Source organism: Diabrotica undecimpunctata, chromosome 3 (assembly GCF_040954645.1).
Source record: "Diabrotica undecimpunctata isolate CICGRU chromosome 3, icDiaUnde3, whole genome shotgun sequence".
Lineage (NCBI taxonomy): Eukaryota > Metazoa > Arthropoda > Insecta > Coleoptera > Chrysomelidae > Diabrotica > Diabrotica undecimpunctata.
In genome coordinates this window covers 155,328,627-155,339,857 of record NC_092805.1, presented here as the reverse complement: position 1 = coordinate 155,339,857, position 11,231 = coordinate 155,328,627, and the positions used below count along the sequence as shown (strand labels likewise).

General features: G+C 29.8%; 2 protein-coding genes across 2 annotated transcripts; one reads left to right on the top strand and one right to left on the bottom strand.

Moving 5' to 3' along the window:
• Nucleotides 1-6,159: 6,159 nt before the first annotated feature.
• Nucleotides 6,160-7,716, bottom strand: LOC140436255 (uncharacterized). The gene is made up of 3 exons (XM_072524956.1): nucleotides 7,141-7,716; nucleotides 6,493-6,905; nucleotides 6,160-6,435 (listed from the first exon to the last, which is right to left on the bottom strand). The coding sequence occupies exons 1-2, from the start codon at nucleotides 7,233-7,235 to the stop codon at nucleotides 6,500-6,502; spliced, it is 501 nt and encodes a 166-aa protein (XP_072381057.1). The 5' UTR covers nucleotides 7,236-7,716; the 3' UTR covers nucleotides 6,160-6,435; nucleotides 6,493-6,499.
• A 34-nt stretch (nucleotides 7,717-7,750) lies between these two features.
• LOC140436105 (uncharacterized) lies at nucleotides 7,751-10,947 on the top strand. The gene is made up of 3 exons (XM_072524812.1): nucleotides 7,751-7,807; nucleotides 8,960-10,527; nucleotides 10,923-10,947. Exons 1-3 carry the CDS (start codon nucleotides 7,751-7,753, stop codon nucleotides 10,945-10,947), a joined length of 1,650 nt encoding a protein of 549 aa, XP_072380913.1.
• The last annotated feature ends 284 nt before the right edge of the window (nucleotides 10,948-11,231 follow it).

Genomic DNA, 11,231 nt, shown 5'->3' with positions numbered 1-11,231 from the left:
TTTATCAAACTTATAACACTGTAAATTGTGGACAATTGTGTTTAGATTTTTTAAATAAATACCCTTTTTAAAAGAATATTCTTTTATTTACTCTATGATTATCGTTTGAACATGTCGTACACTTTTGTGTTATCTGGAAGAGAATCGGTGTTATCAACAAAAATTTACCCACCAATTATTTTAAACGAAAATGAACAGTATGTACTAGGTTTAATAGATTTCATGTCATACAATACAATTCCAAATGTAGACCAAACAAACAACAAGTTTTATATAGATGGTTACGATATAACGATTCCACATGGTTCTTATGAAGTCGAAGATCTTTCAAATTATTTAACTGAAAAAATAACTGAATTAGAATTAAAAGTAGATCAAACACCAGATAAAGATGATACAGAAATTAATAAAGGAAAGAGTCAAGAAAAAAATAATACAATTGGTAAAGGTGTGCCTAGAAAAAATCATAATATAGATCAACCTACAAGTTTGATATTGAGAATTAATAACAATACACTCAAATGTGAAATAAAAAGCAACAAAGTAATCCATTTTGAAAAACCAAATACCATTGCTCCCTTATTGGGATTCACACCAAAACGGCTCTCACCTTTAAAGACTCATGTAGCTGAGAATCCTGTACATATCACAAAGGTTAATTCTATTTGTGTGGAATGTAATCTAATCACTAATTCATACGTCAATGAAAACCAAGGTCATATCATCCACATGTTTTATCCAAATGTCTTACCGGGTTACAAAATTGTGGAAATTCCAAAAAAGGTAATTTATTTACCTGTCACAAATAGATATATTGATGAAATTTTCATTAAAATAGTTGACCAGGACGGTAATCTTGTTAATTTCACACGAGAAGTTATTACGTTAAGACTACATTTAAAAAAAGTATAAATAATGGTTTTAATTTACAACTGTAGCAAATTTAATCCAGGTGTGGACAGTGTATATAATATTAAGAGTGTTGATAAAAACATTAGTGACAAGCAAACTCTCAAACCGTTGACAACAGAAAACAAAGTCTTTTTAACCTCACTAGGATTTAAAATAAAACACAACAACTACGACAGTGACAGGGAAAAAGAAAAGAAATACTTGGTGTAGAATAAAGTTTTTTATTAATACTAGAATACTAGGGATTTTCTTGAGGTGTACTTGTAAGAAGAGTGAATATGAGTTTTAACATTTTAAATATTGGAGATCGTGTATTGGTTGACAATTCAGTTGTGAGTCGAGAAATGCACAGTCATTTACCCTATGCCAATGCAACTTTTAATCATTGTGATGAAATAAGAATACCAATTCAGACTCAAGATATATACACCCTACCTTCTGAGAGTTATCTGTATATTGAAGGACGTTTAACGAATGATGGGAAAGAAAGCAATACTTTGCGCTTTATTAATAATGGTTTGATGCATTTATTTGATGAAATACGATATGAAATTGGAGGCTGTGTAATAGATAGAGTGAGAAATTTAGGTATAACAACGACAATGAAAAACTATGCTTCGTTCACACAAACTGAATCTAATCGATACAACTGTATAGGTTGGAGTATTAATGACACACCAACAGTTGCTGATAAAGCAGGAAATTTTAATGTTTGTATTCCACTCAAACTTGTACTTGGATTTTTTGAAGATTTTACAAAAATTCTTATTAACATACGCCAAGAACTCGTATTGATAAGAAGTTCAACTGATTTAAATGCAGTAATGTCTACAGTAGAAACTGAACTGAAACCAAAAGTGGAAATATTTAAATTAATATGGAAAATGCCTCATATTCAAGTGTCCGATTCAGAAAAGTTACGTTTATATAAATTTATTGAAAATGGGTCCAGTTTGGAGCTTGCATATAGAAGCTGGGAATATCATGAAATTCCTCTACTGCCTCAGACAATGAAATTTAACTGGAATGTAAAAACTACCAGTCTATTGGAGAGACCACGATTTGTTTTGTTTGCATTACAAACTGCCAAAAAGAATGCAATAAAAGAAGAGAACAGCTATTTTGATCACTGTAATCTTACAAACTTAAAGCTATTTCTAAATTCTGAAACGTACCCGTATGACAATTTGAACTTGAACTTTAGTAAAAGACATTATGCCCTTGCATATGAAATGTATGCACAATTTCAACCGTCGTACTATTACAAATCCATAGGAGATCCATGCCTTACTATGTTACAATTCTGTGCTGTTGCTCCGATATTTGTTATTGATTGCAGCAGACAAAATGAATCAATTAAATCAGGAAGTGTCGATATGAGAATAGAAATAGAAACTAATAAGAATATACCAGCTAACACAACTGCTTATTGTATAATTATACATGACCGTATTGTTAATTATAATCCTCTAACCAATGTAGTTCAAATGTTTTAACTGTAGTTTATCTAATGAAGCAAATCTGTACTTTGGGTTTTTAAGTATAAATAAAAAGTTAAAAAAAAAGTTTACTCTTATTTAACACCCTGAACACAATAAATATTTTCATAACCTTGTTGACATAAGTGTCTAATTGGGGGCTAGACTAGTACCAAATCTGAAAGCTGTTCAAGACCTGTTCAAAGCTGATCAGGACCTGTTCAAGACCTGTTCAAAGCTGTTCAAGACCTGTTCAAGACCTGTTCGAGACCTGTTCAAGACCTGTTCAAGACCTGTTCAAGACCTGTTCAAGACCTGTTCAAGACCTGTTCAAGACCTGTTCAAGACCTGTTCAAGACCTGTTCGAGACCTGTTCAAGACCTGTTCAAAGCTGTTCAAGACCTGTTCAAGACCTGTTCAAGACCTGTTCGAGACCTGTTCAAGACCTGTTCGAGACCTGTTCAAGACCTGTTCAAAGCTGTTCAAGACCTGTTCAAGACCTGTTCAAGACCTGTTCGAGACCTGTTCAAAGCTGATCAGGACCTGTTCGAGACCTGTTCAAAGCTGATCAGGACCTGTTCGAGACCTGTTCGAGACCTGTTCGAGACCTGTTCAAAACTGTTCAAGACCTGTTCAAAGCTGATCAGGACCTGTTCGGGACCTGATCCACAGCTGTTCAGAAGTTAAGCGAATACCTACATTTTACGATGAATAAAGATTTGAAAAGACAACTTATAACTAAACGGAGAAACATCCAAAGTAAATTAAGACAATTAAAACAAGGACAAATAATCCAAGAAGATTTATTTAATCCAATTACAAAACACTTGAAAAATATCGAGAACAAGTTAAATAGTTCACAAAATTCCAGTCCAGAAAATGAAACAAAAAACGATGAACCTTTAAGGTACATTAAAAACGATGATGACGATAATGAAACTACTGACTTTGAAACAAGTGAAATCAAACAATCGATATTGGACAACATTGAAGTGGATGATATAAAAGAACAGATTAAAAATGATAAACACTCTGAAAATCGATTTGAAGATATTGCTAACCAGGCGCGTGTAGACTACTGGGATCAATATGATCCATTGCCTAGGAAATATATTACAAATATGCACGCTGATGTTCTAAACAAAGAATTTGATCATAAATATGGAATTCGATTTGATGAAACATCTGAAAAGCTACTGATTGGGAATTCTGAAATAGATTTAGATGGTGCTGATATTCTTTTAAAAAAGAAAAGGTACAGAGGAACACCAGGTTTATATGAGCTTTTGTTTAAGAAATATCCAGCTAGTTTTACAGATGAAGATGAGAATAACTATAAAAAGATAGTTGTAGCGACGAATGCTCACAGAAGGCATTACAGATCAAGTAAACAGATAGATGGTAGTAGATTAGAAAAATATAAAAAAATAATTGCACCAATAACAGAAGGTAAAGGATTGGTTATGGAAGTAAACAACAATAAAATCGATTACGTCCACTGGGATGATCCAAATGAACTTGTAGAGCGATTACGTTTATTACTATCTTCACAGCTAGCTAGCCATACAGGACATACAAATGAAATAAATTCAATTATTGAAGAACTAAAAGAGGCAAACATTATAGAATAAATATCATGTCTGTTAAAAGAGATATCGTTAATGAGTTACACAAACCTGCAAGAATTAACTTTAAAAGACGAAGAATTATTATAAAATCTCTTAATGATTTGTTCCAAGCCGACTTGATTGATATGCAAAAATATTCAAATACAAACAGAAATTTCAAATATATTTTGGTTGTAATAAATTGTTTTTCAAAATTTTTATGGGCTTTACCACTAAAAAATAAATCAGGTGTTGAAGTAGCCAAATGTATGGAGTATGTGTTTAAACAGCAAAAACCAAATAATCTTCAAACAGATATGGGAACTGAATTTTTTAATCCACATATGAAAAAATTGATGAAAAAATATAATATTAATCATTACAATGTATACAGTGAGAAAAAGGCTGCGATTGCTGAGCGAGTTATTCGCACGATTAAATCAATGATTTGGAAACAGTTTAGTTTCAACGGTACCTACAAATGGATTAATATTTTACAACAAGTTGTTAATGAATACAACAATAAAGTTCACAGAACAATAGGAATGAAACCAGTGGATGTTAAGAAGAAGCATGAAAAACTATTGTTAAACACTGTATACAATCACATTAAAATTGTCGATTTGGAAAGTCAAAAATTTCATATTGGTGATCATGTACGCATTTCAAAACATCGAGGAGTTTTTGACAAAAAATACAATCCAAATTGGTCTAATGAAATTTTCACTGTTTATAAAATAAAACTGGGAAACCCTATTACATATTATTTAAAAGACTATAAAGGTGAAGAAATTCTTGGGGGATTTTATAAGGACCAGTTACAAAAAGTTAAACATAAAGACAGTTATTTAGTTGAAAAGGTATTAAAGAGAAAGAAAAATAAAATTTTTGTCAAGTGGTTAGGTTTTGATAGTTCTCACAACTCATGGATAGATAAAAGTGACGCAATATAATAAAGAGGGGATAGAAAAATATGTAAAAGACGTTCCACTTGCAAGATTTTGTTTGTTGTTAGAGAATATCGAGAGAGTGAAAACATGTTCATTGTGGATATCCAAGGTTTCTCTTTTCCTGGGGAAGATGTATTTCTTTGTAGGGAAATTGCTATTTTAGATCCTACTACTGAAAACATTATACACAGAATGGTTGTTTTACCAGTAACAGAAGCAATGATAAATAAGTCATATATAAAATGTATCGAACAACAATGTGTTCAAAACCATGGTTTAAATTGGCAATCTTGGCATTTTTGTGATACTCATCTAAAATATGAAGAAATTTCAAAATTTTTACACGACAACGTATTAGACGAAACAATATTGGTAAGAAATCATGAAACAAAAAAATATTTGGAAAAATTCATGGAAAATCGCATTGATTGTGTAGAAGATGAACCTAATATACTTTCCGATGAGACTATGAATCATATTTTTAAATCACATCCATGTTTTCAACATAACAATGAAAATTTACAATGTGCTCTAAACAATGTATTTAATATTCATTATTGGTATAAATATTGTAGAAAGTGTTGACAATAAAAAAATAAAAATTAAAAATAGTCTTTTATTAATAGATACACACAAGACATTTATTTTTAAATTGATACCAGACATGAAGCTTGTAAAACAAAAGACTACGCTTGATGTGGAGAATAATTTATTGGAACCAATTGAGAATAAGTTTAAAAAGCATGGAGTTTTGTTCCCTTCAACTATTCGATGTCTTATAGTTGGCCCTTCAAATTGTGGTAAGACCAATGTGATGATAAGTCTATTGGAACATGCTAATGGATTAAAATTTGAAAATGTGTATATTTACTCAAAATCATTAATGCAACCAAAGTACAAATATTTAGAAACTTTGCTAGAACCAATTAAAGGAATAGGATATTATACTTACAGTGGAAGTACGGATATAATGCACCCATCTGAAGCGAAGCCCAATTCAATTTTTATCTTTGATGATGTTGCTTGTGACAACCAAGATGATATTCGAGAATACTTTAGCATGTCTCGACATTCTCAGGTGGATCCATTTTATTTGAGTCAGAGTTATGCAAAAATACCTAAACACCTTATAAGAGACAATGCAAATATTTTAATTGTATTCAAACAAGACGATTTAAACCTAAAACACATTTACAATGACCACGTCGGAACAGATATGACTTTTGAAGATTTAAAAAAAATATGTTCGATATGCTGGAAAGAGAATTATGGATTCTTATCAATTTTTAAAGACAGTGAAATAAAGAATGGTCGATATAGAAAAAAAATTGATCAATATTTTTTATTAGAATAAAAGTTGTAAGTAATAAATAAATAAAGAGATATTATTAAAAAGTATTTTATTATAATCTATAAAAATATATACACAGATATACATACAAAAATATTTTCCTCTCGCTCAATCTTCATTCCAATACCAACACATATCTGAAATAAAATATATACTAGTTACCTTTTTTCTAGTGGGAAGCAGAAAGCACTTACTTGTTTATTATGTCCTTTGACTTAGAAAATGATCTATATTCAGATCATTCTCATCACATTCTTCTTCTATATGTACTATTGTACTTGGAGGAACCGTTCTTTGCTTCTTGCTTGATGTTGAGGCAAGAGCCTCATCCGGTGCCTCTTGTATGTATAGTGGTCTCTTCAACCCAAGTTGCTTTTGGACTTGTTGATGTCGCTCAAACTCTTCCAATTCATCGTCCAACAAGTTAAATCTGTATCGTTTTACGACATTCTCTAAAATTTGGAATTCTTGCTCTGTCTTTACTTTGGTCCTCATATACCGAACCGGAAGATTCCCAAATTTCTTTTTAAGACTTTTGCTATTGGGTGTATAGCTGAGACTCACAAATATTTTACTTCCCTTAAGAGACACCTCTTTGACACCATATCTAAAATTTAACGAAATTAAACAATCATAAATAAAAATGTTATTAAAATACGATCATTAGAATAAAAAATACATAGATAGAATATAGAAAAAAGAAATTAGATAAATTAGTAAAATATCAAGAGGTAAAACAAAATAAAATATATTATAAATATTTAGATAAACAATAAAATCAAATGCAAATATGGTGAAATAAACAAGGAAAAAAGTGTATAAATAATAAACTCAATACTTACACAAACAATTCCTTTATAATAAGGAAAGCCGTTTCAATAGGAAAATGAACCGGATCTTCAGTTAAAATTACCAACTGACAGGGTACTGTTGCCATTCTTGATGTTGTTTGTTCACTGCTTGCTACTTACAATTGGATTAGTCTTAAACGACTGTCTGTATTTATAACAAGAAACTGAGAAAAAAAACAATTTAACATTAAACTGACTTTGTAATTTTAAAACATTGCAAATAACTTATTTACATCAGAGTTAACCCTTTTGACCCATAAAAATGCAGTCACGTTGAACAACATCTTATTTGCGTCAGATTTAATCTTTTGACCCATAAAAATGCAGTCACATTGAATAACAACTTATCTGCATCAGATTTGATCTTTCTGACCTCTAAAAATACAATCACGTTTAATAACAACTAGTTTGCAGAATTATTGATAAATTTAAACTTTTTGATCCTAAAATATAATCACGTTGAATAACAAGTTACAGAAATACGTCAATTGATTTTTTTTTACTGGATAAGTATAAATTGGAGAGCATCCTAATATTTGGGTTTTATTTGTGCATTCGAAAGTTACCAAGTTAAGTTGAACCAGTTACTAGTGAAAAAAAAATGAGTCAGCAAGTAGTCGATGAACTTTCCAACCAGATTGTAGAGAAGATGGAATCGGTAAGTAGATTAATTAAGAGAAAATCTGATTTACGAAACGTAATAAGATATTTGAAAAAACAAATTTTTATTTTGAATAAATGTTTAAAGAATAGGGTTTCTTGTGTTAAAAATTTTCACTGTATAGAAGCAAATTTAACTATTCTTAAAACATATCTTGAAAACTTTAAGAACAGACTAAATGCTAGAAAAACTCTTAAAAGGTGTTTATTGTGGCAGGATGTGGAATCTTGTTTTAATAGTAGAATAAAAACAGGGCTAATAGTCAATTTAAAATATAAAGAACCCAAAATATTTTTGGAAAAAGCTTTTAGGAGTTTTTCAATTCAAATTAGAAAAAGTTTGTTGTCGTGTCTTTTAAAAGTTAATTTGATTTTATATGGTGTTTTTATCAAACCACAAAATGGTGAAACCTCTATTAAACATTTTTCAACCAAAAATGTAACAATTGACCAAAATACAGACCTCAAGGATTGGTATAAAATTAATTGTATTAATGTGATTTTAAAAAAATTTGAGGAATTTCAAGAAAGAGATAGTGGTTGGGCACTATCACAGATTCTACATTTAAAAGTTAATATAAATAGGTATAATCCAATACTGAGTGGTATTTCCACCTATGTTAAATTACCTAAATATATAAGCAATACAAAGAGTGTAATTAACATTAAAAATTCTGATCCTTATTGTTTTCTCTGGTCAATTGTTGCAGCGTTACATCCTGCTAAAATCAATGTTACACGAACCTCATCTTATCCTCATTTTAGTAAGATATTAAAGTATCATAATATCAGTTTTCCCATTGACATAAAAGATATCCCTAAATTTGAAAATTTAAATAAACTTTCAATAAATGTTTTTACAACAAAAGGAACAGGAAAGGAAATTTTACCTTTGCTATTAAGTAAGACTAGTTTTTCTCCTCGTATTAATTTACTTTTAATTCATTCTCAAGATAATAGTACAAATAATAATAGTAGTGATGAGGATGATGGTCCTTTGTGTAGAAAAGATCTATTTCATTTTGCTTATATTAAAAATTTTTCAAGATTAGTAAATCAACAAGTTAAAAATGTTAGAAACAAAAAATGGTTTTGTGAAAGATGTTTTAATCATTTTAGTAATGATGCACTCTTACAAAATCATTTATAGGACTGTATTAATTCAAATTCAGTTAAGATGGTTTTACCAACAGAAAAGAATAATATTATGAAATTTAAAAATTTTAAACATAAAGAACTTGTTCCTTTTGTTATTTATGCTGATCTAGAAAGTATTCTTATAAAATGCATTGACAATAACAATGATCCTAATATAAAAACTTATTTGTCTCAAAAGCATGAAGCTTTTAGTATAGCTTATTATTTTAAATCGTCTTATAATGATTCCTTATCATACTATAAATCATTTACCGGTCACGACTGTCTTGTGTGGTTTGTAAGAGAACTTGAAAAGATAGCAAAGAGAATAACTAGAGAAAATTTATTGCAAAAATTCAACAAGTTAGGTCCATTAACTGATAAAGAAAGACATGATTTTAATTTGAGTTTTGTTTGTCATATTTGCACTAAACCTATAGTCGATCCATTGGATAAAGTTAGAGATCATTGTCATATTACAGGAAAATTTCGAGGAGCTGCTCATAGATCTTGTAATGCTAATTATCAAAATACACATACAATTCCGATTGCATTTCATAATCTCTCTGGCTATGACGCCCATTTTTTAATTAAAAGCCTTAATAATAACGTTAAAGGTAATATATCACTACTTCCTCTAAACAAAGAGAGGTATATATCATTTACCAAATACATTCAAAATACAAATATTAATTTTAGGTTTATAGATTCGTTTAGATTTATGTCTGATTCATTAGATAAACTTTCCTGTAATCTAGATGATGATCAAAAACAAATAACGAGAAGGTACTTTGAAGATGATTTTAAATTTAATTTAGTTAAACGAAAAGGTGTTTTCCCATATGAATACCTCGATAATTGGGAAAAGTTGCAAGATACTTGCTTGCCACCTATTGATAGTTTCTTTAGTAAAATTAATAATGAAGGAATAACTCATGAGGATTATCAACACGCATGCACTGTTTGGAACACGTTTGAGATAAAAAACTTGCAAGAGTACGCGGAATTATATTTAAAAACTGACGTATTACTTTTAAGTGATATTTTTGAAAACTTTAGACTGATGTGTTTAAAAACATACGGTTTAGATAGTTTGCATTATTTTACTTTACCAGGGTTAGCATTTGATGCCATGTTAAAAGTAACAAATGTAGAATTAGAGCTTTTAACAGATATCGAAATGGTTTTGTTCTTTGAAAAAGCAAAACGAGGAGGAGTGTCACAATGTAGTAACAGATATGCAGAAGCGAACAATAAGTACATGGGTGATAAATATAATCCTGGTAAAGAGACCTCTTATACAATGTACTTTGATGTGAACAATCTATATGGTTCAGCTATGAGTTATTTCCTTCCTTATGGAGGATTTGAATGGATACCCTTAAATGATATTTACAATTACAATATATTAAATTGTCCCAATGATAGTGAATACGGATACATGCTGGAAGTGGACCTTGAGTATCCAAAAGAACTTTTTAATTCACACAAAGATTTGCCATTGTGTCCAGAACACATAACTCCACCAACTTCTAATTCTACCATTAAAAAACTCTTAACGACATTGTATGATAAAAAGAAGTATGTTATTCATTATATGTATTTAAAACAAGTTATTAGCTTGGGACTGAAGCTTGCTAAGATTCATCGATGCCTAAAATTTAAACAATCACCTTGGTTAAAGAAATATATTGACTTAAACATTGAATTGAGAAAGGAGAGCAAAAATGAATTTGAAAAAAATTTATTCAAACTTTTTATAAACGCTCCGTATGGCAAAAGTATAGAGAATGTACGTAAATATAAGGATATTAAAATTGTAAACAAACTGGGTGGTAACTACGGTGCTAACTATTACATTTCCCAACCGAATTTTCATAGTTGTACCATATTTGATGAAAATATGGTAATAATTGAAATGCAAAAACAGAAAATTAATTTTAACAAACCTATTTACATTGGGATGTGTATTTTAGATATTTCGAAAACAATTTTGTATGACTTCCATTATAATTATATTAAAAAAAAATTTCAAGATAAAGCCAAGTTATTATACACGGACACTGATAGTTTAATATATCAGTTTTTTGTTGATGATATATATGCTCATATTAAAGAGGATATTCATAAGTTTGACACATCAGAGTACACTGAAAATAATGTCTATAACATTCCCTTAAGGAATAAAAAAGTATTGGGCTTGATGAAAGATGAAAACAAAGGTCAAATTATGACACATTTTATAGGATTGCGCTCAAAAATGTACACGATAAAAACTTTAAATC